Here is a 27,651-nt window from a genome sequence, read left to right on the forward strand (position 1 = left end):
TCTGGCTACATTCTTCAGTTTGAACGGGCGAGTGCAGAAAATACAGCATTATGGCCACTAGGTGGCACTGACTAACATAAAAAAGTGTGCTCTACAGTCCCATCTTGTGGCCATAATGCAGTATTTTACACATTCACATGAATGGCAGAGAATATATACTCAGAACAATAGATTTTGCCCTATTTGGCTTTAAATGTAATTTTGATAAATGACAGGCTATGCGGTTTATTATAAATAAACCCACTTAAGAGCAGTAATGAAGAGCAGATGAAAAGAGAGACTCACAGGTTCTCAAAGTCAGGGGCAGGTTACCACAGACCAACGATCTGTAGTAGTTCATGGTTTATTAAAAAAAAAAAAAAAAAAGAAAGTAAGAATCCCTCAGTATTAATGAGTCCCTTCTGGTCCTGGATGATGCTGAAGTGAAATTGCACACACCAATCTCTTCTTTTTATCCTCAATGCTGCTTCTGTGATAGTTTAATGGTGACTGTCTTCACTTCTGTGTATTCTGCCAAAGCGTATTCACCCCTGCAAAGAGAACGGCCATTACTGAGAACATCAGAAATATATACGCAGCCAATGCTTGCCTGACCTATGAAAAATATTTAACTTAAAGCGGAGTTCCACCCAAAAGTGGAATTTCCGCTCTTTTGTTTCCTCCCCCCCCTCCAGTGCCACTTTTGGCACCTTTCAGGGGGGAGGGGGGAACGGGTACCGCGGCGCCATCCCTCGGAAGTTTGGCCCCCTCCTCCTTCCCCCAACACTAAGCCAATACGAATGCACAGCGCGCTTTGCGCATGCGCAGTAGGGACCCGCCCATAAAGCCGCAAGGCTTCACTGCCGGGTTCCCTTACCGGCAATGATGGCGGCAGCACTCGACAGCCGATGGAATCATCGGCTGCGGTGCCGACATCGCTGGACTCCGGGACAGGAAAGTGTCCTAATATTAAAAGTCAGCAGCTACAGTATGTGTGCAGTATGTGTAGCTGCTGACTTTTAATTTTTGGAGGGGGTGGAGGGGAAGGCGGAACTCTGCTTTAACCATGCAGATTGCCCTTCCCCCTCGGTGAAGCTGACAGAGATCAGTAGTGCATCTGTGCATACCCGGTGCTGTCTGTGCATAATTCATTGTATATTGTGACATCAAAAAATTGTGAAAATCAAACATAAAAAAAAATACCTTCTGCGCATGCCCAGTGGATTCCTGAGCATCTGCACCAGCTTCTGCTAAATGGGCACTATATCGCCCTCTGCCTTTGTGCACATGCAAGAGCAGAGGGCGCTATTGTGCTGTGTGCACACACCTCAAACTTGCGGCTTAGTAACACACTGCCCTCTTGGATAGCTGTGACACATCAATCCCAGGAGGACAGTGGGACCCGGCCTAGTCTGGAAACCAGGAAGTGCTAACACAGCACAAAAACTAACCCAAAGCTAAAAAATTTACTTTTTTTTTTTCTTTTTTTTAGCTTTTGTTTAAAAGGGAGGTGAAAAAAATTGTTTTGGGGCTCATTTACACATGCAGTGCCCTCTGAAGAGCATTTTGCATTTAGATTGCTTTTCAGAGTGCATTTGACCTCTTGTGTTAATGCCTTAACCACTTAAGCCCCGGAAGATTTTACCCCCTTCCTGACCAGGGCCTATTTTGCGATTCGGCACTGTGTGAATTTAACGGACAATTGCGCGGTCGTGCGACGCTGTACCTAAACGAATTTGATGTCGTTTTTTTTCCCACAAACAGAGCTTTCTTTTGGTGGTATTTGATCACCTCTGCGATTTTTACTTTTTGCGCTATAAACAAAAAAAGAGCGACAATTTTGAAAAAATAACAATATTTTTCAAATTTTTTTTATATGAATTTCCCCCCCAAAAAAATGTAAAAATCAAAATTTTTTAACATTTTAGGCCAATTTGTTTTCTGCTACCTATGTTTGGTAAAAAAAAAATCACAATAAGCGTATTTTGATTGGTTTGCGCAAAAGTTATTGCGTCTACTAACTAAGGGAAAGATTTTTGTCATTTCTATTGTTTTTTTTTATAGTAATGGCAGCGATCTGCGATTTTATTGCGGGACTGCGACATTGCGGCGGACAGATCGGACCCTTGACTGCCATTTTTGACACTTTTGGGGGTACCAGTGACATTACTACAGTAATCAGTGCTATAAATAAATATGCACTGTTACTGTAATAATGACACTGGCAGGGAAGGGGTTAACTTTATTGGTGATCAAGGGGTTAAGTGTGTTCCTAGGGGCGTGATTCTAACTGTGGGGGGGCGTGGCTTGTGATGTAACCACAGAGACATATGATCCTAACTAGCAGGATCGTATGATCTCTGCTGTTACACCAGGGAGAATGACAGATGGCTTTGTTTACATCAGCCGCCTGCCTTTCTCCCTCTCCAGCGGGAGATCGCGAGTGACTGGCGGACATCGGAGCCGCCGGTCACTCGCGCGGGGAAGGCAGGGAATGAGCGGGGGCGGGAACGCGCCTCCGGCGGCACGCGCTCGCCCCTAGAGGCTCGCGGGTGAGCGACGTAGTACTATGTCGTTTTGCCTGTAGGGGGCTGACCGCCGCAGTAAATAGTCATGCGGCGGTCGGCAAGCGGTTAAAGAGGTTGTAAACCGTGGGGAAACAAACAAACAAAAAAATAATTAACTTAATAAACCTGTAAGACAAAGCATAATGAGTTAGTGTGCATCGCATACTAGCTCATTATAAAATACTTACCTTAGAACAAAGCCCTCCAGCAGCGCCTGCTCACCGCCGAGACAGCTGACATCTTCCCCGGTGCAATGTCCGGCCTCAGCAGATTTAAACATTGCCGTTTCTTCAGCTTCAAAGCCAAGATCGTTTTTTTTTTTTTTTTAATCTCAGGCTTCCCAACCTAGAGGAGTCTTATAGACCCCAGATCTCGCTGTAAAGAGGACCTGTCATGCCCTATTCCTATTACAAGGGATGTTTACATTCCTTGTATTAGGAATAAAAATGATAAAAAAAAAAATGTACAGGGAAAGTGTCAAAACGCACGCAGAAGCGAACGCATACATACATCTTGCCTGCATATGTAAACGGCGTTTAAACCACACATGTGAGGATAACGCCGCGAATGTTAGTGCAAGAGCAATAATTCCACCACAAGACCTCCTCTGTAGCTCTAAACTGTTAACCTGTAAACATTTTTAAAGCGTCGCCTATGGAGGTTTTTTAAGTCCCGATTTTAGCGCCATTCCACAAATGTGCGCAATTTTAAAGCGTGACATGTTAGGTATCTATTTACTCCCCAGAACATGATCTTTCACGTTGTTCAAGAAAATTGGGCTAACTTTAGTGTTTTTTATTTTTTTTAAATTCATGAATTCATTTTTTTCCAAAAAAAAAAACACATTTGAAAAATTTGCAGACATAAAAAATTGTAATGACCAAAATTTTATTCACTAGGGTCTCTGCTAAAAAAAATAAAAACATATATAATGTTTGGGGGTTCTGAGTAATTTTCTAGCAAAAAAAAAAAAATGATGATTTTTACATGTACGTAGGAGAGAAGTGTCAGAATTGGCTTGGGAAGCAAGTGGTTAAAGTGTTACTAAACCCAGGAGCCTGTATTCGCTATATCTGATCTCTCCAGGAGCCTGCGTTCACTATATCTGATCTCCCCAGGAGCCTGCATTCACTATATCTGGTCTCCCCAGGAGCCTGCATTCACTATATCTGGTCTCCCCAGGAGCCTGCAGTCACTAAATTTGATCTCCCCAGGAGCCTGCAGTCACTAAATTTGATCTCCCCAGGAGTCTGCAGTCACTATATCTGCTCTCCCCAGGAGCCTGCATTCACTATATCTGGTCTCCCCAGGAGCCTGCAGTCACTAAATTTGATCTCCCCAGGAGTCTGCAGTCACTATATCTGGTCTCCCCAGGAGCCTGCAGTCACTAAGTCTGATCTTCCCAGGAGCCTGCAGTCACTAAATTTGATCTCCCCAGGAGTCTGCAGTCACTATATCTGATCTCCCCAGGAGTCTGCAGTCACTATATCTGGTCTCCCCAGGAGCCTGCAGTCACTATATCTGCTCTCCCCAGGAGCCTGCAGTCACTATATCTGATCTCCCCAGGAGCCTGCATTCACTATATCTGATCTCCCCAGGAGCCTGCAGTCACTATATCTGCTCTCCCCAGGAGCCTGCAGTCACTATATCTGCTCTCCCCAGGAGCCTGCAGTCACTATATCTGCTCTCCCCAGGAGCCTGCAGTCACTATATCTAATCTCCCCAGGAGCCTGTATTCACTATATCTGCTCTCCCCAGGAGCCTGCAGTCACTATATCTGCTCTCCCCAGGAGCCTGCAGTCACTATATCTAATCTCCCCAGGAGCCTGTATTCACTATATCTGCTCTCCCCAGGAGCCTGCATTCACTATATCTGATCTCCCCAGGAGCCTGCAGTCACTATATCTGCTCTCCCCAGGAGCCTGCAGTCACTAAATCTGCTCTCCCCAGGAGCCTGCAGTCACTAAATCTGATCTCCCCAGGAGCCTGCAGTCACTAAATCTGATCTCCCCAGGAGTCTGCAGTCACTAAATCTGATCTTCCCAGGAGTCTGCAGTCACTAAATCTGATCTCCCCAGGAGCCTGCAGTCACTAAATCTGATCTCCCCAGGAGTCTGCAGTCACTATATCTGATGAGTCACTAAATCTCATCAGATAGACTCCCCAGGAGTCTGCAGTCACTATATCTGATCTCACCAGGAGCCTGCATTCACTATATCTGGTCTCCCCAGGAGCCTGAATTCACTATATCTGATCTCCCACAACACACAGAACATGGAAATGCAATTATTTTAGTAAATATAAACTGCTAAATACCTTTTCTTATACTGATCTCACCAGGAGCCTGCAGTCACTAAATCTGATCTCCCCAGGAGTCTGCAGTCACTATATCTGATCTCACCAGGAGCCTGCAGTCACTATATCTGGTCTCCCCAGGAGCCTGCATTCACTATATCTGATCTCACCAGGAGTCTGCAATCACTATATCTGCTCTCCCCAGGAGCCTGCAGTCACTAAATCTGATCTCCCCAGGAGCCTGAATTCACTATATCTGATCTCCCACAGTACACAGAACATGGAAATGCAATTATTTTAGTAAATATAAACTGCTAAATACCTTTTCTCATCAGCAGTAAATAGCAGTCTTCCGACTTCTATCAGTTCCTAGTAAAGCTTGTAGGTGAAGTTTTCATTCTCCCCTGACCCTCTGTCTGCACAGTGCTGATTGGCCCTGTGCTGATCACATGCACTCTCCCAACAAAAAAGAAAAACTCTCTAGCAATAAACACCAAACTGAGCATGTGCAGCCTGACTCCTAATGCTCTGTCCTATCATGAGATGGGTTAGAGTCAGTTAAAGAAGGAGAGGATCAGAGAAGACAGGATCACACAGCCTTTATACACAATGCAGAGGATTAACCCCTTGGGTTCCACAGTGAGTATAACAAGCATGCGTTACTGCATATACAGACTGATTTTACTATTGTGGGTTTAGTAACATTTTAAAGCCCAAATCCAAGAAACCTAAAAACCCTCCAATATAGAGAAGGCTGAGCTGCAGCATATATCAGAAAAATACTGCACTATGGCCACTATATGGAGCTAATGATCATTACCTCCATCTAGTGGCCATAATGAGGTATCTTTCTGATTCACTATAAGCCAGTGATGGCGAACCTTGGCACCCCAGATGTTTTGGAACGACATTTCCCATAATGTTTATGCACTCTGCAGTGTAGTTGAGCATCATGGGAAATCCGGGGTGCCAAGGTTCGCCATAAGAATAAGGCTCCATTCACACTTGTATGACTCCAAAGGTGCACTGACTTTGAAGTGCAACTTTGACGCAACTTTGGATGCGTGCAACTTGGATACGACTTTGGCTTTGACCAGTGATAATGAACAACTATTGCATTGTATAACATTCAGATATGACCTTCATGCAACTTTTGAGGGTTAAAGCGGAGTTCCACCCAAAAGTGGAACTTCCGCTCTTTTGCTTCCTCCCCCCCCCGGTGCCACATTTGGCACCTTTCAGGGAGGAACGGGAAATGGGTACCTGTTTTTGACAGGTACCCTTCCCCACTTCTGGGACACGGCGCCGCGGCTGTCCGTCCCTGAAGTTCGGCCCCCCTCCTCCTTCCCCCGCCGCCAAGCCAATAGAAATGCACAGTGCGCTTCGTACATGTACGGTAGGGACCCGGCTGTGAAGCCACAAGGCTTCACTGCTGGGTTCCCTCACTGGCAATGGCGGCGGCAGCACCCGACAGCCGATGGAAACATCAGCTGCGGTGCCGACATCGCTGGACTCCAGGACAGGTAAGTGTCCTAATATTAAAAGTCAGCAGCTACAGTGTGTGTACGGTGTGTGTAGCTGCTGACTTTTAATTTTTGGAGGGGAGGGCGGAACTCCGCTTTAACATTGAAGTCTATGGCCCTCAAGTTGCATGAAAGCTGGCCCAAAGTAGTGCATGAACTATGTTGAAGTCGCTGCAATTTTAAGTCGCACATATACGAATGGTTATCATTGGAAAACATAGGGGATGGCTTGTCATGGGACTTTGATGTCCAAAGTTGCATGAAAAGTCGTACAAGCGTGAATGGAGCCTTACATGCACCGATGCAGTTCAGCAGGATGAATAGCTCTGCATTTTTTATAAATACACCCCCGAGGTGTATTCTGTAAATCAATGTTTGATGCAATAATAATTTAGAGTCACTACGGTAGTGACTCCCAAAAAGAAAAAGAAAAAGTTGCCACTGGTATTGTTTCTTTTCTTTTTTTTTTCATGAACCCAGTAAACTTTATTAATATCTGACAAGATATACTTACAGTTCTCTGCCATTTCCTGACATTTTGAAGCCTCCAAATGGAGTCTGTGCATGAAGAGCATTGTAGCAGTTTATCCTACAAAAGAACAAATTCATTAGTAGAAGAGACATTTACCAAAAAACATCCATTTTACAAGATACACTTTACCTACTATGGAGGGCTATTGATAATAAATTCGCTAAAAGTGATATAAAAAATTATATTCCAGTGTTTAACTCAGAAAATTCCCTTCTATTATTCTCAGCCTCCTCCAAATCTTCAAACTTTTGTTGCTGCTGCTGTCATGTGACTTCCTGTTAGAGGGTGGCCACGTTCATTCTCCATGGTCCCATTGTATGCCGGTACGTAGGCACCCTCTCTTGCTCACTCCTGAGATAGACTATGGGATGCATGTGTAGTGTGCATAGAGCACTGTACATGACCACAACTAACCTGCACTACTCATTCCAAGCAAATGGAATTGAGGGAGAAAAGGAGAGGCTTGGGATTCCATGTAAAAACATATACATAAGCATAATTAAAGATACTCTCATAGTTACATAGTTACAAAGTTAGTGAGGCTGAAAAAAGACATCAGTCCATCCAGTTCAACCTATGATGTGTGTGTGTGTTTGCTTTTAACCGTACATTGTATACCCCTGTATGTTGTGGTCTTTAAGGTGTCCATCCAATAGTTTTTTGAAACTATCAATGCTCCCCGCTGATACGACTGCTTGCGGAAGAGAATTCCACATCCTTACCGCTCTTACAGTGAAGAACCCCTTACGCACTTTAAGGTTAAACCGCCTTTCCTCTAGTTTTAGTGAGTGGCCACGTGTCTTATTGTATCTCCTTTCTCTGAATAGTTTGTTCCTTATGCTAGGGTCACCAGTACAGTATTTGTACATTGATATCATATCCCCCCTCAATCGTCTCTTCTCCAGAGAGAATAAGTTCAGTGCTTGTAGTCTTTCCTCATAGCTGATGTCCTCCATTCCCCTAATTATTTTTGTTGCCCTTCTCTGGACTCTTTCCAGTTCCAGCACATCCTTCCTGAGGACCGGTGCCCAGAACTGGACAGCATACTCCAGATGTGGCCGGACCAGAGTCTTGTAGAGTGGGAGAATAATCTCTTTATTTCTGGAGTGAATCCCCTTTTTTATACAACCCAGTATTCTGTTGGCTTTGCTTGCGGCGGCTTGGCATTGCATGCCACTTCCAAGCCTGTTGTCTACCAGTACCCCCAGGTCCTTTTCCATCCTAGACTCACCCAGAGGTTCCCCCCCTAGTGAGTAGCTTGCTTTCTGGTTTCTGGCCCCCAAGTGCATTACTTTACATTTTTCTACATTAAATCTCATCTGCCATGTAGTTGCCCACCCCGTTATTTTGTTCAGGTCTGCTTGCAAGATTTCCACATCCTGCATAGAAGATATTGGCATGCCTAATTTAGTATCATCTGCAAATACTGAGATTGTACTAGATATCCCCTCCTCTAGATCATTTATGAATAAATTAAACAGGATTGGTCCCAGGACAGAACCCTGGGGGACCCCACTTTCCACACCCGCCCAATCCGAGTACTCCCCATTAATCGCCACCCTCTGTACTCTCCCCTGGAGCCAGTTCTCTATCCATCCCTGGAGCCAGTTCTCTATCCATCCCTGGAGCCAGTTCTCTATCCATCCCTGGAGCCAGTTCTCTATCCATCCCTGGAGCCAGTTCTCTCTCCACTTAGTGGTTTACAACATGTATAGATTCCAAACACAGTTCATATGTAGGCTCAACGCATTTCAAAAATCCTTCTTCAGGAGCCCATCTTGGCCTTCTGGTTGCACTTCCTTGGAAAACATGTTTATGTTATGACTTCCAGTTATACAGATGTCCCCTGTCTTTTCTCCCACTGTCAGCTCATGGGTCAGCATTATGACATCATTTTAATCCCCCCAAAAAAATCTTGGTTAAAGACTAAGTCCTTATAAATTTATGTAATCCATTTTAAAAAAGAATATACCAGTATAAGGTGCAGTGAGTCTCCCTTTGCAACTGTATTGTGGAAAATACCTTAGTTACAGTGCCGCTGGGCGCTCACGTAACCCGCTGGAGGTCTTCTTTCCCGCTCTGAATACTGCGAAGGGAATTGCCAAGATCCCTGCTGATGTCAGCCCCGCTCCAAGCGCTGCAGATGGAGGGGCCGCAGTCATCAGTTAGGAGGAAAGGAGAAGATCTCCGGCGGGCCATGTGAGCGCCCAGCGGCACTGTAAAAAAGGTATTCTCTACAATTTCAAAGGGGGAGAAACACTGCACCTTATACCAATATAATCTTTTTACAAAACGGCTGCATCAAATCCAATTGAGAATCTGTGGCAAGACATGAAAATCGCTGTTCACAGACGCTTTCCATCCAATCTGACAGAGCTTGAGCTATTCTGAGAAGAATGGGTAAAAATGTCCCTCTCTAGATGTGAAAGCCGGTAGAGACATCCCCAAAATGACTTGCAGCTGTAATAGCAGGGAAAGGCAAATCTACAAAGTATTGACTCAGGGGGGTGAATACAAATGCACACCACACTTTTCACATATTTATTTGTAAAAAATGTTGAAAACCATTTATAATTTTTCTTCCACTTCACAATTATGTGCCACTTTGTGTCGATCTGTCGCATAAAATCCCCAAAAAATGAATTTACTTTTTTGCTTGTAACATGACAAAATGTGCAAAAATTTCAAGGGGTGTGAATACTTTTTCAAGGCACTGTATAAATGGCATTCATTTTTTATTTAATTTACCTTTTTCTCTTTTTTTTTTTTGTCTAGGCAAGAATGAAGTCAACTCCATTCTGAATCCTTCTGCTCTATGCACATTCAAAAACTCATCAGCCAGGATTCTTCATGTTCCATTCATAAGGCTGGAGGAGGGCAGACCCAGGGGGCGTGTCATCTGGAGGCAGGAAGAGGCAGCTAGCAGCTAACTGCGCCAACAACAAAGATGGCGGTGCTGGACCCAGCTTGTGACACCAGTTCAGCAGGGAAACGATGGATTCATTAGCTGGATGAGTTTGTGAATTGTACACTGGCAAAGCATTAAGGGGGGGGCAGAATCGAAATTTCCTCTTCAATTAATAGAAAGTGTAAAAATTGCTGATCTGACATTGCATAACCAATCAAGATTGTATATAAACCGCTCAGCACAAGGAATGCCCTTTGGTGTCGGTGACACCAATACCCACCATACTGTTCCAGACTGCAGGGCAGAGGCCACACCCAATGCTTTATCCAGGCTCTCGGTGAAGACAGCGGCTGTCAGTCCGTACTCCGTGTTGTTGGCCCTCTTGATCACGTCTTCTGTGCTTTTAAATTTCAGAATGGACTGGACGGGTCCGAAGATCTGCAGGATATACATTGTGAGATAAGTGACTGATACCAATCCAGAGAAAGACACTTACATCAAAGCCGAACTTTACCCATAACAACTTGATACAAAATAATGTTCTTTAGCAAGGAACATACATTCCACATTAATAATTAAGCCACCAAAATGAGTGTGTGCTGTAAATTGTGTCCAGCATTGTTCCTGTTTCTTTTTGCTGGAGGCCCCCAACTTTCTGAAGCCCAGAGCCCCTGAGCAGCAGTAAATCAAACAGCGGAACTAAATCCATTAATATGACGGTTTCAAAAAACAGTTACATTCCTGGAATGCCGGGATTGCTGTCACATTTGCTTGTGTCCTCAACCAAACTGTCAAACCATCAAATGACTGGTGTCATAATTTATCACATGTGCAGCACCATGGCAGTTGCAGATCAAACAGAAGCAGCTTCCTTGGCTGTAAAGGATAGGAGGTTTGAAGTGGAGTTCCACCCAATAGTGGGCAGTTGCAGATCAAACAGAAGCAGCTTCCTTGGCTGTAAAGGATAGGAGGTTTGAAGTGGAGTTCCACCCAATAGTGGGCAGTTGCAGATCAAACAGAAGCAGCTTCCTTGGCTGTAAAGGATAGGAGGTTTGAAGTGGAGTTCCACCCAATAGTGGTAGCTTGGCTTATCTGCTCCCTCCCCAGTGCCACAATTTGGCACCTTTTAGGAGGGAGGGGGGGGGGGAATAAATACCTGTTTTGATAGGTACCTGTCCCCACTTCCATGAGACCCCACCGTCCCTCAGAAGTTTGGCCCCCTCCTCCTCCTTCCCCCGCTGCCGGGCCACTTAGGAAGTGCAGCATGCTTTGCGCATGCGCAGTAGGGAACTGGCTGTGAAGCCGAAGGCTTCACTGCTGGCTTCCCTTACCACGAATGGCAGCGGCAGCACACAAGAGCCAATCCGAAAGTTGGCTGCGGTGCCGATATTGCGGGATCCCTGGACAGGTCAGTGTCCTAATATTAAAAGTCAGCAGCTACAGGATTTGTATTATACTTAAAAGTGATTTTCAGCATGGAGACATGGATGGATGGGGGTTGCTCTCAATAATAAAAATAAATTAACCACTTCTGGACCGGAAGATTTTTCCCCTTAATGACCAGGCCATTTTTTGTGATTCGGCACAGCGTTATTTTAACGGACTATTGCGCGGTCGTACGACACTGTACCCAAATAAAATTGATGTCCTTTTTTCCCCACAAATAGAGCTTTCTTTTGGTGGTATCTTATCAACTGTGCGATTTTTTTTTTTTTTGCGCTATAAACAAAAATAGAGCGACAATTCTGAAAAAAAAAAAAAAACTATAATTTTCACATTCTGCTATATAACATTCCCCAAAAAAATTTAAAAAATGTAAAAATCATAAAAAGTGTATTTTGATTGGTTTGTGCAAAAGTTATCACGTGCACAAACTACGGAAAAGATTTATGTAATTTTTATTGTTTTTTTTTTTTTACTAGTAATGGAGGCGATCTGCGATTTTTAGCGGACAGATCGGACCCCTAACTGACATTTTTGACATTTTGGGGGGACCAGTGACATCGCTCATTTTCTTTTCATCTTAGAGACTATTTCCCATTAAGACCGAATTATGTTTGCACTATAATCATGGTGATATCATTGTAAAGGACATTGTTTCATGTTTTATGTGCATTTTCCCACAGCTATTGGGTTATTGTCATTTAGGCGCTGCACTTTTTTATATTTTGCTATATAACACTCCCCAAAAAAAAAAAAATGTAAAAATTCTTTTTTTTTTTAACATTTTAGGCCGATTTGTTTTCTGCTACATATTTTTGGTAAAAAAAAAAAGGCAATAAGGTGTATTTTGATTGGTTTGTGCAAAAGTTATCAGGTTTACTAATTACAGGAAAGATTTATGTAAATTTTTATTGTTTTTTTTTTTTTTTTTTACTAGTAATGGCGGCGATCTGCGATTTTTAGTGGACTGCGACATTGCGACAGACAGATCGGACACCTAACTGACATTTTTGGTACTTTTGGAGGGACCAGTGACATTACTACAGTAATCAGCGCTACAAATATGCACTGTTACTGTAAAAATTACACTGGCAGGGAAGGGGTTAACCCAGGGGCGATCAAAGGGTTAAATGTGTACCTAGGGGCGTGTTTCTAACTGTATGGGGGCGTGGCTTGTGAAATAATCATAGAGACCTGTGATCTTATATAGAAGGATCGCATGGGCTCTGTGATCATTTCAGATAGAAGAATGGTCTACTGTGATTACAACAGCTGACCGTTCTTCTCTCTCAGCGGTGAGTGATCGCTGGTGGCCGGTGGCAATCGGAGCCGTCTGCCCCGTGCATCGGAGTTCCCACTGCCGAGTGGGGCAGGAGCACGCCGCCGGTGGGGGCGCGCTCGCCCCCTAGCTGCAGGCGCACGACCGACACATTCCTACGATGGTTTGCGCAGGAGGGCCAGCCTGGCGCAGTATAACTGCGGAGGGTGGTCCTTAAGTGGCTAAATTGTGTTTCTGGCTTGTAGTGCTCAGCTGCAGTGATGATCCGCTTTCGTTTTCTGACTAAAGTTTCACTTTAAACCGCGTATTTTATCCCAGGAAGCTTTTCATCAGCATTTTAAGTTTGGATTAAATCCCAACTCTGGGGGAAAAGAAAAAAAAAAAAACCCTTGCAGTGGCCCAACAGAAACAAGAAGGAAAAAATGGAATGCCCACTGCCACCACTCAATGTGAGTCACACAGCAGGAGTGATGACAGCTGAGTATAGGGATGGGGGAGGGGATAAGATGAAGATAGTAGACATTTCCTTTCATTGGATGGTGAAACTTGAAAAAACACATTTTGCACGTGCAGCATCCCAGGGCAAGGTGAAATCACCATTGATATAACACTATGACTTTACTAACCATAGTGCCGTGTCTTTCGGCATTTTAACCACTTAAGGACCGCCCCCTGCAGATTTACTGCAGCAGGCAGCCCCTCCTACGCGAACCAACGTAGCTGTACGTCGGTTGCGTGCCTGCAGCTAGCGGGGACTCCGATGCACGGGGCAGGCGGCTCCGATTGCCGCCGGCCTCCCACGATCGCTCCCGGCTGAGAGAGAACGGCTGACCGTTCTTCTCCCTGGAATGATCATAGAGCCCCTGTGATCCTTCTATATAGGAACACAGATCTCTATGGTACATACAGTTAGAATCACTCCCCTAGGCTCACATTTAACCCCTTCATCACCCACAGGGTAACCCCTTCCCTGCCAGTGTCATTATTTCAGTAACAAAGCATATTTTTAGCACTGATTACTGTAGTAATGTCACTGGTCTCCCCAAAAGTGTCAAAAATGTCAGTCAGGGGTCCAATCTGTCCACTGTAATGTCGCAGTCCCGCTAAAAATCGCAGATTGCCGCCATTACTAGTAAAGTCACAGAGGGGGGTCGTAAAACTGTGGGATAATGAGTAAGGAAACCCATATCTAAATTTAAGCCGTTATTTTTTGTGTCAAAAAGAAGTATCATTCTTAATTCAAAAGATTTCCTTTCCAGGATAGTTCTGAAATTCCCTTTAAAGCGGTTGTATACTTAAAAAAAAAAAAACCCTGCAAGACAAAGGCATAATGAGCTAGTATGCATCGCATACTAGCTCATTATGAAATACTTACCTTAGAATGAAGCCCCGACACGGACCCCCGGACACCGCTGTGGGAGCTGACATGATCCCTCGGCGTCTCTTACGGGTTCGGCGATGACGTCACTCCCGCGCTTGCGCGCGGGAGTCATTTTCCGGCAATTCCCGGCAAGGAACGCTGAAGGTCCACTGGACCTTCAGAGCGCATGCGCCGGTCGCGTGAGCAGCTGCATGCAGTGAAAATATCTCCTAAATCGTGCCGGTTTAGGAGATATTAATTGTACCTACAGGTAATCCTTATTATAGGTCTTATTATAGGCTTACCTGTAGTTAAAAGTCGCAAAAAGCAGTATACTACCGCTTTAAGAACTAAAACATTGTTGTCTTCTATAATGTGGTCCGGTTGTGAAAAATGATGTCCCACAGGTGTGCAGAAACTATCTTCTTTATATTCCTTGATGGTATGTCTGTGCAAATTCATCCTCGCTTGCAACTTCTGTTCTGTTTCGCCTACATAAGATCCTTTGCTACATCTTTTGCATTGGATGAGGTACACAACATTATTGGAGACGCAGTTGTATGATCCTGTTATATTAAAGGTCCCATTTGTGTGTGTGACACTTTTAGACAGATTGATCTGGTTGCACAGTTTGCAGCGTTTTTTATTGCAGGGTTTGCTCGCATTATTTGTGACATCATAATCAGAATGAAGTTTCCTGCTGATTAGTTTATGTCTGAGGTTGGGTGGTTGTCTGAAAGCCTGTATTGGAGGTTGTTGGAATATTCCTTTTAGGGTCCATTCACACTAGCGCGACTTGTCAGGCGACCAAGTCGCCTGACAAGTCGCGGTCAGTTGCTCGCCATTGATTAGCACAGGACCGTTCTAATAGGAGCGACACAAGTCGCTCCGACTTAGAAAAAGGGTCCTGTACTACTTTGGGGCGACCTGGAGGCGACTTGCATTGACTTCAATTATATGAAGTCCGTGCAAGTCGCACCGAAGTCACAGGTCGCCCCACCAAGTCGTGTCGCGCCAGTCTGAATGGGCTGTCAGAGTTTCATCCTCTGTTATGATGCGTTATAAATCTTTGATTATCTTTCTTATCCCTTCTAGTGCTGGATTGTATGTGGTGACTAGAGGTACACGGTTATTTGTTTTTCCTCTTTGTATTGGAGAAGATTTTCTCTTTGGGTTTTCAAGGCTGTGTTTATGCTGGTGTTGATGGTTTGGTTTTTGTAACCTTTCTTATGGAAGGAGTTTGCTAGTGTTCTGAGATGTTTATCTCTGTCTTCTGGGTCTGAACAGATTCGGTGGTATCTGATGGCCTGGCTGTGTAGGATGGCCCGTTTAGTGTTGGGGGTGAAAACTGGAACTGTGGAGATAGCTGCATCGGTCAGTCGGTTTCCTGTACATCTAAGTAATTTTTTTTTCAGAATTGTCGGTCTTTTTTTGTTTATAGCGCAAAAAATAAAAAATAAAAATCGCACAGGTGATCAAATACCATTTTTTTTGGGTACAGCATCGCATAACCGTGCAATTGTCCGTTAAAGTAACGCAGTGCCGTATCGCAAAAATTGCCTGGTCATTAAGGGGGGAAATCCTTCCGGTCCAGAAGTGGTTAAGGAGCTGTGCTGGCAGGCTTTTGATCATATAACATGGTTTTTGCATTCTCATGTCTATGGGAAATCAAAACCTGCATGAAGCAGCTCAGATGCAGGTCAACTGCACCTCTCAATAAATTCTCACAAGCATCTCAAAGTGAAGTCAAATAAATATACACTATATTGTCAAAAGTATTGGGACACCTGCCTTTACATACACATGAACTTTAATGGCATCCCAGTCTTAGTCCGTAGGGTTCAATATTGAGTTGGCCCACCCTTTCCAGCTATAACAACTCTTCTGGGAAGGCTGTCCACAAGGTTTATAGGAGTGTGTCTATGGGAATGTTTGACCGTTCTTCCAGAAGCACATTTGTGAGGTCAGGCTATTATTCCGCTCTAATTCATCCCAAAGGTGTTCTATCGGGTTGAGGCCAGTCAAGTTCCTCCACCCTAAACGCCCTCATCAATGTCTTTATGGACCTTGCTTTGTGGATTCATTAGTCATCAAAGGATGACTAATTATTATTCATTAGACATCAAAGGATGACTAATGAATCGTTTGATGCATGTGTCTTTACAGAGGAAGACGTTCTAAGATTGCTGTCTAAAGTGAAGACAAATAAGTCACAGGGTCCTGATGAGATACACCCAAAATTATTAAAAGAGCTTAGTGGTGAGCTGGCAAAACCATTAACAGATTTATTTAACCAATCATTAGTAACAGAAGTCGCCCCGGAAGATTGGAAATTGGCAAATGTCGTGCCCATTCACAAGAAGGGTAGTAGGGAGGAATCGAGCAACTATAGACCAGTGAGTCTGACATCAATAGTAGGCAAATTAATGGAAACCCTATTAAAGGATAGGATTGTGGAACATCTTAAATCCCATAGATTGCAAGATGAAAAACAACATGGGTTTACTTCAGGGAGATCATGTCAAACAAATCTTATAGATTTTTTTGACTGGGTGACTAAAATAATAGACGGTGGAGGTGCAGTAGACATTGCATATCCAGATTTTAGTAAGGCTTTTGACACTGTCCCACATAGAAGACTTATCAATAAACTGCAGTCATTGAGCATGGACTCCCATATTGTTGAGTGGATTTGGCAGTGGCTGAGTGACAGACAACAGAGGGTTGTAGTCAATGGAGAACATTCAGAACAAGGTCATGTTACCAGTGGGGTACCTCAGGGATCTGTACTGGGACCAATTTTGTTTAATATCTTCATAAGTGATATTGCAAAAGGCCTCGATGGTAAGGTTTGTCTTTTTGCTGATGACAAAAAGATATGTAACAGGGTTGATGTTCCTGGAGGGAAACGCCAAATGGAAAAGGATTTAGGAAAACTAGAAGAATGGTCAGAACTCTGGTAACTGAAATTTAATGTGGATAAGTGCAAGATAATGCACCTGGGGCGTAAAAACCCAAGGGCAGAATATAGAATATTTGACACAGTCCTGACCTCAGTATCTGAGGAAAGGGATTTAGGAGTAATTATTTCAGAAGACTTAAAGGTGGGAAGACAATGTAATAGAGCAGCACGAAATGCCAGCAGAATGCTTGGATGTATAGGGAGAGGTATAAGCAGTAGAAAGAGAGAAGTGCTTATGCCGCTGTACAGAACACTGGTGAGACCTCACTTGGAGTATTGTGCGCAGTACTGGAGGCCATATCTCCAGAAGGATATAGATACTCTAGAGAGAGTCCAGAGAAGAGCTACTAAACTAGTACATGGATTGCAGGAAAAACTTACCAGGAAAGCTTAAAGGACCTTAACATGTATAGCTTGGAAGAAAGAAGAGACAGAGGGGATATGATAGAAACTTTTAAATACATAAAGGGAATCAACTCGGTAAAGGAGGAGAGCATATTTAAAAGAAGAAAAACTACCACAAGAGGACACTGTTTTAAATTAGAGGGGCAAAGGTTTAAAAGTAATATGAGGAAGTATTACTTTACTGAGAGAGTAGTGGATGCATGGAATAACCTTCCTGCAGAAGTGGTAGCTGCAAATACAGTGAAGGAGTTTAAGCATGCATGGGATAGGCATAAGGCTATCCTTCATATAAGATAGGGCCAGGGACTATTCATAGGATTCAGATATATTGGGCAGACTAGATGGGCCAAATGGTTCTTATCTGCCGACACATTCTATGTTTCTATGTTTCTATGCACTGGTGCACAGTCATGTTGGAACAGGAAGGGGCCATCCCCAATCTGTTCCCACTAAGGTGAGAGCATGAAATTGTCCAAAATGTCTTGGTATGCTGACTCCTTAAGAGTTCCATTCGCTGGAACTAAGGGGCCAAGCCCAACCCCGGAAAAAACAACCCCACACCATAATCCCCCCTCCAACAAATGATTTGGACCAGTGCACAAAGCAAGGTCCATAAAGACATGGATGAGCGAGTTTGAGGTGGGGGAATAAGCATTGCACTTATTCTCTCTGGAGAAAAGAGGAGAGAGGTTTACACAGGTGAAAAAAAGTGGTTCTTCTGTGTTTTTTCATCCCACCCCAACTGACCACTAAGGCCCCTTTCACACAAGCGCCTCTGCCTGACGGACTCGGCTGATCTGCACTGAGCAGGTGGATGGCAGGTCCGTCTCCACTCACTGAGCAGAGTACATATGGACAAAGTCCCGCTCTCCTCTATTGGGAAATTGGGTGAGTGCATGGTCTGATCAGGTCCACCTGAAAAACTGACAGGCGGACCTGATTGGACAGCCCATGTGAAAGGGGACTTACAGCAATGACATGGTGCCATGTCAATGCCGCTTGCCAAGCTTGCACTTAATGGGACCAACTTCAAGCCTCAACTACATGCCAAATGTGGTCAATGTAAAATCCTCCTTTAGATTACAAAAAAAAAAAAAGGCATTAAAGAGGCAGCAGTAACTGAAAACGTGTTCAACCATGGATCACTTTTTAGAGGAGAGGTAGAGCCTTCTACCTGCATGAAAGAGGACTATTTGGGATACATTACTGTAAATGGTGTGCATTGGACTAGATTACCTCTTCTTTGGCAATCCTCATGTCATCAGTCACATCGGAGAAGACAGTGGGCTTAATGAAAAATCCTCGCTCTCCAACGGCAGAACCACCACACTCCAGTTTGGCTCCTTCATCTTTGCCGCTTTGTATGTAGTCCAGAACTTTATCGAATTGCTCCTGGTCAATCTAAGAGGACCCAAAAGAAAAGTCACATTCACAATTACGTTCACTTAAAACAGTATAATAAAGACCACATGTTGAGCACTCCAACGCAACCTGGTCAAAAAGACTCACGTTGACCAAAAGGCTTAACTCCAAGAGGCAGCAGGAAAGGTGTTCCAGCAGAGGCATACAGTAACTAGAATCTTCAGGGCCCTGGTGCAAGAAACCATAAAGGGCCCCCTGACCCTCAGCGGGGGGGGGGCCACAGTGGCGGAACATCAGGGCCTGGTCGCAAGTGTGGCCTTTGTGACTCTGGCAGCTCCGCCACTGGTGTTAGTATTTTTTTTATTTTTTCTTTCTTACCATTTTTTTTACCATTTAATTTTATTTATTTATTTTTCTTTATCATTTTTTAGGAACCCTATTGGGGGGGCTTTGGTGAAACATGAGGGGTCTAATGTTTTTTAGAAGCCCTGTTGGGGGGCTTTGGTGAAATATTAGGGGTCTAATGTTTTTTTTAGGAGCCCTGTCGGGGGGGCTTTGGTGAAATATGAGGGATTTAATGTTTTTTAGGAGCCCTGTCGGGGGGGCTTTGGTGAAATATGAGGGGTCTAATGTTTTTTAGGAGCCCTGTTGGGGGGCTTTGGTGAAATATGAGGCATTTCATGTTTTTTAGGAGCCCTGTTGGGGGGCTTTGGTGAAATATGATGGGTCTTATGTTTTTTAGGAGCCCTGTTGGGGGGCTTTGGTGAATATGAGGGATTTAATGTTTTTAGGAGCCCTGTTGGGGGGCTTTGTGAAATATGAGGGATTTAATGTTTTTTAGGAGTCCTGTTGGGGGGCTTTGGTGAAATATGAAGGGTCTAATGTTTTCTAGAAGCCCTGTTGGGGGGCTTTGGTGAAATATGAGGGGTCTAATGTTTTCTAGAAGCCCTGTTGGGGGGCTTTGGTGAAATATAAGGGGTCTAATGTTTTCTAGAAGCTCTGTTGGGGGTTTTGGTGAAATATGAGGGATCTAATGTTTTTTTTAGGAGCCCTGTCGGGGGGGCTTTGGTGAAATATGAGGGGTCAAATGTTTTTTAGGAGTCCTGTTGGGGGGCTTTGGTGAAATATGAGGAGTCTAATGTTTTTTAGGAGCCCTGTTGGGGGGCTTTGGTGAAATATGAGGGGTCTAATGTTTTTTAGGAGAGGAGCCCTGTTGGGGGGCTTTGGTGAAATATGAGGAGTCTAATGTTTTTTAGGAGCCCTGTTGGGGAGCTTTGGTGAAATATGAGGAGTCTAATGTTTTATAGGAGCCCTGTTGGGGGGCTTTGGTGAAATATGAGGAGTCTAATGTTTTATAGGAGCCCTGTTGGGGGGCTTTGGTGAAATACGAGGAGTCTAATGTTTTTTAGGATCCCTGTTGGGGGGCTTTAGTTGAAATATGAGGGGTCTAATGTTTTTTTAGGAGCCCTGTTGGGGGCTTTGGTGAAATATGAGGGATTTCATGTTTTTTAGGAGCCCTGTTGGGGGTCCAATGTTTTTTTTAGGAGCCCTGTTGGGGGGCTTTGGTGAAATATGAGGGGTCTGATGTTTTTTAGGAGCCCTGTTGGGGGGCTTTGGTGAAATATGAGGAGTCTAATGTTTTATAGGAGCCCTGTTGGGGGGCTTTGGTGAAATACGAGGAGTCTAATGTTTTTTAGTATCCCAGTTGGGGGGCTTTGGTTGAAATATGAGGTGTCTAATGTTTTTTTAGGAGCCCTGTTGGGGGCTTTGGTGAAATATGAGGGATTTCATGTTTTTTAGGAGCCCTGTTGGGGGTCCAATTTTTTTTTTTAGGAGCCCTGTTGGGGGGCTTTGGTGAAATATGAGGGGTCTGATGTTTTTCGGAGCCCTGTTGGGGGTCCAAAGTTTTTTTTAGGAGCCCTGTTGGGGGGCTTTGGTGAAATATAATGGGTCTAATATTTTTTAGGAGCCCTGTTGTGGGGGTTTGGTGAAATATGAGGGATTTAATGTTTTTAGGAGCCCTGTTGGGGGGCTTTGGTGAAATATGAGACATTTAATGTTTTTTAGGAGCCCTGTTGGGGGGCTTTGGTGAAATATGAGGGGTCTAAAAAGACCTCTGATGTTTCACCTTTGAGACTGAGAAAGGAGATTAAGGACAGAGCCCTTAATCTCCATCTCTGCAGCCTCAGCTGAACAGAATGAATGGACATGAATAGCTCTGTACAGAGTTTCCTATTCATTCACAAACTGAAGCATAGTAAACACAGTTTACTATGCCTCAGATATGAATGGAAAGAGTCAGGGATTGGTGCAGATCACTGATTATTAAATAAGACAAGGAATGGGCCGGTGCACGACACATTTACCAGCCCCTTCCCTGCTCTCCATCCTGACATACCCCAGCAGCAGCCGGTGGGAGACGGGAGGAAGGAACCCGGCAGCACTGTGTGGGATGAGTGGGGGAGTACACAGGAGCCCGATCACAGCAGGAGGTGAATAGGAGGCAGCAAAGCAGCAAAATCCGATCCCCTCAATGCAGAGAGACCAGCGTGCCCCCCTTTCAATGCACAGTGACCACAGCATTGCCCCCAATGATTTCAGAGTGCCAGCCACAGCAAAAAAATGGAGAGCATTGGTTCCTATATATGCCCCCCTGCCGCTACTCCTATCCACTTGAACACAGGGCGGCATGGGCAATTGCGACCTCTGTAAATACGCCACTGTGTTCCAGGAATTAAATGTGGGACATCCCAAGACCACCAGCTTACTGATACAAGATGGAAGGGGTGGACTGGTACACTAGACTTATATATATTTCTATATGTGACTCTGGCTATACCTGAGGACCATGTTCTGTTTTGAAATCAAATGGATCCCCGATAATCCGTCTCTTGGCATAGTCCACGCTGCGTCTCACAAACTCTGGGTACACCGATTCCTCCACATAGACCCTGGAGGCTGCCGTGCAGCACTGGCCTTGGTTGAAGAAAACTCCTTGATGGGCACATTCCACAGCCAGCTCCACTGCAATACAGAGAACATTGGATTGGAGTATTAGGAGAGCATCTTCTACCATTACTTAATGTAGAACTAAAGGCAAACCCTTTTTTTTTGGATACAGTGGAGAGGGATTAGAATTCTTGTCAGGTTTTTATTGGATCCTGTGCCCCCGTTAGTGAGATTCACTCTATTTATCCTGTTTACCTTTTTTTTTTTACCAAAAGTGAAAGAAAATCTAAAATTTTAGGTTGTCCCTAGAACAAAACCTAAAAATCTTCCAATGGGGACACTAACTCTGATGACAAACAGGGATTCCCTCAAATCGGTGGCATTTCCTCTCACTTCCTGTTGTAGCTATGGGACAGGAAGTGAAATCCAATAGGAGCTGACAGTGGTTCATAGGCGTGCCCACAGGGTGTGCCAGGTGTGCCTGGGTGCACCCTAATCACCCTGTGCGGTGCCGATTCCCCCTGCCTTCAGCCCCCCGTCTCCCCCCTGCAGTGCTGACAACTTCCCTCCTCTCCCACCGTCTGCTGCTGGGGATGTTTAAGGATGAAGAGCAGGGGAAGGGGCTAATAAATATTTCATTCACGGGCCCCTTCCTTTTCTGAATGAACACAGTTACTTATCTGTATCAGTCGCTTCTGCGTTCATTCTTACCTGAAACATAGTAAACTATGTTTACTATGCTCCAGTTTGTGAATGAACAGGAAGCCGCTCAGCACAGAGCACTTCCATTTCTTTCATTGTCCAGTGGAGCTCAGGCTGCAGAGAAACGGACTGGGGAATCTCTGTTCTCACACCCTTTCTCTGTCTCAAAACTAGGACATCAAGGGTCTGTTTAGTCACCAAAGCCCCGCCGAGGGGGCTCCATAAAAAAAATTTAAATAAAAAATAATATTGTAAACAAATAAATAAAAATTGTATAAAAGAATAAAAATAAAAAACTACTGACACCATCCACTGCTCTGCTGATAGACATGTGGTTTTGTGCTCTGGGGTGCAAACCCTAATGCTATAGGCCAAGCACACCAATGCAGGGGTTATAACCCCCCTTACTCTATCCAGAAAAAAGGTTTGATATAAACAAAATGGCAGCAATTCAAAGAAATGCATTAGAATGCAGAGCCCCCCCCCCCCGCCCCAACAAAGTACCCACGCCCCCAGGTTGAGGGCATGTGTCCTAGTATGGTTCAGGAGGAGGGGAGGGGGCGCTCGCTCGTTCCCTCCTCTTTCCTGACCTGCCGGGCTGCATGCTCGGATAAGGGTCTGGTATGTCTTTTGGTGTGGGCGTTTACTTTAAAATCCATACCAGACTGAAGGGTCTGGTATGGTCTTGAGGTGAGGAGGGGGAACCCCACGCTGTTTTATTTTTTCCATTTTGCCATTTGAATTAAAATTTCTTCTCCAGCGCTGCCATCTCTGTTGTGGGCAGCTGAAGCCAGCGCGTCCTCTTCCGTGTCCTCTTCTCCCAGAATGCGACGGCACCGGCCCCTCTCGTCACTTCCGGTGCGGCGCCGCATTCCTACACAGCTTCCGGGCATGCCCAGAAGCTGTTTAGCAGGGAATGCGGCGTCACACCGGAAGTGAGGAGCGGGGCCGGTGCCGTCGCATTGATTCCTGGGAGCGATGACGTTCAGCTCCCAGGAATCATTGCAAACCGGAAGTGACGGCGCAGGCCGCGGCCTCCGAGGGAGGAAGTGGAAGAAAGGTGAGTATATCTTTCTACAATAACAAGGTAAATAAAGGAAAAAACAAAATCCTAACTATCCATTTCCTTTTCAGGTGAAGAAAAGAAAGCGGATGGCAACAAAATCGACATAATCGGAACTCCGCTTTAAGGCTGTCAGCAGATCGGCCTCTACAAACTCAGCAGTGCCTAAAAATGCCTAAAATTGGAGAGCAACTGAGCATGTGCAGAGCAGGGTAGAACAGTGTACTACTGGATTTTAAACAGTATAAAGCAGCCTTTCTTAACCTTTTCAACACAGAGGAACCCTTGAAATAATTTTCAGGTCTCAAGGAACCCCTGCTAAAAATGACTATATTTACAACTCATGATACATTAGTGTGATGGTCAGTGGGAAGAATGCTCCTTACACTTGTGGACATTGGGAAGAATTACCTTCTTCAGGATAGCTAAAAAGATCAATGGTGTCATTGGGAACTTCTCTGAGAGGCAGAAACTGCCCATTGCTCAAGGAACCCCCAGCCACCTCTGGAGGAACCCTAGTTGAGAAACCCTGGTATAGAGTATAGATGCTTATTTTTAACCACTTGCCGACTGCCGCACGACTATTTACTGCGGCAGTCTGGCTCTCCTGGGCAAATCGACGTAGGGCTACGTCGCTCGCCCAGGAGCCTCTAGGGGGCGAGCGCGCACCGCCGGAGATGCGCTGCCGCTTCCACTCATTCTCCTGCATCCCCGCACGAGTGACCGGCGGCTCCGATGTCCGCCGATCACTCGCGATCTCCCGCTGGAGAGGGATAAAGGCAGACGGCTGATGTAAACAAAGCCGTTTGTCATTCTCCCTGATGTAACAGCAGAGACTACACGATCCTGCTATGTAGAATCGTATGTCTCTGTGGTTACATCACAAGCCACGTGCCTTTACAGTTAGAATCACACCCCTAGGGACACACTTAACCCCTTGATCAGTAATAAAGTTAACCCCTTCCCTGCCAGTGTCATTTTTACAGTAACAGTGCATATGTATAGCACTGATTACTGTAGTATGTCACTGGCACTCCCAAAAGTGTCAAAAATGTTAGTCAGGGGTCCGATCTGTCCACCGCAATGTCGCAGTCCTGCAAAAAAAAATCGCAGATCGCCGCCATTACTAGTTAAAAAAAAAAACAATAAAAATTACATAAATCTTTCCCTTAGTTAGTAAACGCAATAACTTTTGCGCAAACCAATCAAAATACGCTTATTGCGATTTTTTTTTACCAAAAATATGTAGCAGAAAACAAATTGGCCTAAAATGTTAAAAAAATTTGATTTTTTATTTTTTTGGGGGGGATTTCATATAAAAAAAATGTGAAAAATATTGTTATTTTTCAAAATTTACGCTCTTCTTTTGTTTATAGCGCAAAAAATAAAAATCGCAGAGGTGACCAAATACCACCAAATGAAAGCTCTGTTTGTGGAAAAAAACGGACGTCAATTTTATTTGGGTACAGTGTCACACGACTGCGCAATTGTCCGTTAAAGTCACGCAGTGCCGAATCGCAAAATAGGCCCTGGTCTTTGAGCAGTAAATTCCTCTGGGGCTTAAGTGGTTAATGTAGCACACTCTAGTGATAGAATTATAGATAGGTTTTGTTGTAGTGTATATTTGAAAGCCAAGCCTGTCTCTGTTTGTTTCCTGGGTTGGGCAGAAATCCAGGGAGAGCTGGATGACTCACAGGCAGCATCACTGAGACCTCCCCCGCATTTCTAGAATGTGCTTGAACCTTCTAGAAAAATGGGTGGGGAAGTAAGGTGGAGCTGCCTGGAGTTTTCTGAGGGCCCTGACCAATCTCCAACTTGGGTTTGGCAGGGGGCAGGCCTCCTCAAATACTGTGGGTCAGCCTAGCTGGGGAGGAGTATATTCGGGTGGAAGTTGGAGATGGAGTGTTAGGCTGTCGATGGCCTTTGAGGGAGCTCCCCAGTCTGCGGATTGGGGTTGTGACTTTGGGCCTTGGCTCTGGTGCAGACCGGACCCTCTTAGAACACACAGAGGTGTCCTGGGCAGGAGGCACGGGAACATGGAGAGGACAGTGGGAGAACACTGCCAGGCAAGTCTCCAGGAGGAACAGGGAACAGCCAAGAGGGCTGGTGAGTGACACACAGTCAGGAGGAGTGAATTTTTCCACAAATGACTGAAGAATCTTATATGTGCTTATTTATTATGGCAAAAATGAATAACCAGAAGTCAGAAATCACATTTTACTTGTTAAATATAACCAAATTGGGCAGCACAGTGGCCTTGTGGTTAGCACTTCCGCCTTGCAGCGCTGGTCACCTAACATTGGCACATGAATCTCACATAGTGTAAAGGAAGTCATTTCTATTCTAATTTTAGTAATGTAACAAATGTTTATACACTTTATTAAAACTTTTATTGTTCAAAAAAAAATACAATTTAGAGGATGTAACTCACGGTCGGCATCTTTAAACACAATACATGGATTTTTACCACCAAGCTCCAAGGTGACGCGCTTCAAATTGCTGGCAGAAGCTGCTTCTTTAATCAGTTTGCCAACCTGTGTGCAGATTACAAAGCAACTTCACTAGAATGGCAATACCGGCATCATCTATACATAATTACAATACTCTGGTCTGAACTATGGCATTCCTATAGTATATGATGGCAGAGTTACTCAGATCGAACTATACCCTATGAAGGTAGAGCTGTCGTGAGACCAATAAAAGGCTTGCCATCAGGGGCTGACTGGCAACTTTCAGCCCAGGGGGCAAGTACAAACCATAGGCCCATGGTGCAGTGACTCGACCCCCCTCCCACTCTCTCTCTTTCCGGCCTCCTCTTGACCCCCATTCCAGGCTGAAGCTCCGCTTCAGGTACTCTCTACTCACCGGCTGAAACTGATTTCCCAACCTGACCAGCAGGGGCAGTTGGAGGAGCTGGGACAGCTCGGCTGGGGCTGGCTGGAGGAGGAGAGTCTCCACTGGGGAATGACACTGGCCTCTGCTCAGACACAGCTTACACCATCCATGCTGGGGGGATTCCTGCGCTCTGTCTTTGTCTTCAACCCATACTCAGTAGGTCAGTGGTGGGGGCATCTTCTCTTCACCAGGAATCCTCTAGGCATGTCTGTGGCAGAAGCAGTGCAGCCTTTTTATGGGGCATCAGAGTGGCCCGGGGGGCAATTGCCCCCTGTCCCAGTCCTCCCCTGCTTGCCATGGACCTCATTTTGTAGATTCAATAAACCCAACTTATAATAAAACACAAAAAATCCTGCGCTAATAGTGAATAAACAAGTGAGCAAAAATAAATAAATGTGAAAGCAGCTGAAAACACTTGATCAATAGTAAGATCAACAATATAAAGCAAAAAATAGTGCAGCGCTATCTAGTATGGTGTAACCCATAAATCAAAGTGAAGTATTAAATGACATAAATAACACAGTGAACAGAAAGAGTCCATAAAATGTGTTCCAAAAATTAATAGTAAGTGGTGATAAAAAGTCCCAGAGAGGTGATGATAGACCCGAAGACTTGGAATCCAAAGGTAAAGGCAGGAGTACACCCGTGGAATGCAAGTAGCAAAATGGCAGCTTACCAGAAGCTCAGGCCTCCAACTTAATGGAATGGCCACACACGCTAAAGCAATGATTCCAAATGGATCACCTCCTCCAGAGACCAGGTAGCCAGGTAAATTCCTCTATATCACATAGGAACTCCACACATGCTATCATAAAATATGGAAGGAAATAAGCAGCACATAGCGTAATTCCGTAAATTTGCACAAAGTTTTATTTAGATTGCACTTACATGGGTAGCTTTGTATAAAGGCACATCGAAAAACATCCAAGGCCGATGCATAGGATCGCGACGTCCCGCGTGTATGTGAGCCGGCGTCTAGGGGGCGTGACAGTTGTGCGTCTAGTACCGCATGGGGGCGTGGTTGCCCCGGACGACGTCACGTATGACGAAACCGGTCAGGCGGTACTGGACGCACAACTGTCACGCCCCCTAGACGCCGGCTCACATACACGCGGGACGTCGCGATCCTATGCATCGGCCTTGGATGTTTTTCGATGTGCCTTTATACAAAGCTACCCATGTAAGTGCAATCTAAATAAAACTTTGTGCAAATTTACGGAATTACGCTATGTGCTGCTTATTTCCTTCCATATTTTATGATAGCATGTGTGGAGTTCCTATGTGATATAGAGGAATTTACCTGGCTACCTGGTCTCTGGAGGAGGTGATCCATTTGGAATCATTGCTTTAGCGTGTGTGGCCATTCCATTAAGTTGGAGGCCTGAGCTTCTGGTAAGCTGCCATTTTGCTACTTGCATTCCACGGGT

General features: G+C 44.8%; 1 protein-coding gene across 1 annotated transcript in view; it reads right to left on the reverse strand.

Moving 5' to 3' along the window:
• Positions 1 to 313: 313 nt before the first annotated feature.
• The window catches only part of ALDH1A3 (aldehyde dehydrogenase 1 family member A3), an 87,607-nt gene continuing 60,269 nt past the window's right edge, over positions 314 to 27,651 (reverse strand). The window contains exons 8-13 of the mRNA XM_082253059.1: positions 25,761 to 25,863; positions 21,455 to 21,639; positions 18,490 to 18,654; positions 10,085 to 10,242; positions 6,879 to 6,953; positions 314 to 530 (exon numbers count right to left, since the gene is read on the reverse strand). Coding sequence (XP_082109185.1) covers positions 458 to 530; positions 6,879 to 6,953; positions 10,085 to 10,242; positions 18,490 to 18,654; positions 21,455 to 21,639; positions 25,761 to 25,863 — 759 coding nt within the window. The 3' untranslated portion in view covers positions 314 to 457. The remainder of the gene's footprint in view (positions 531 to 6,878; positions 6,954 to 10,084; positions 10,243 to 18,489; positions 18,655 to 21,454; positions 21,640 to 25,760; positions 25,864 to 27,651) is intronic.

This window comes from Pelophylax lessonae (assembly GCF_965119305.1).
Source record: "Pelophylax lessonae genome assembly, chromosome: 4".
NCBI classification, from domain to species: Eukaryota; Metazoa; Chordata; class Amphibia; order Anura; family Ranidae; genus Pelophylax; species Pelophylax lessonae.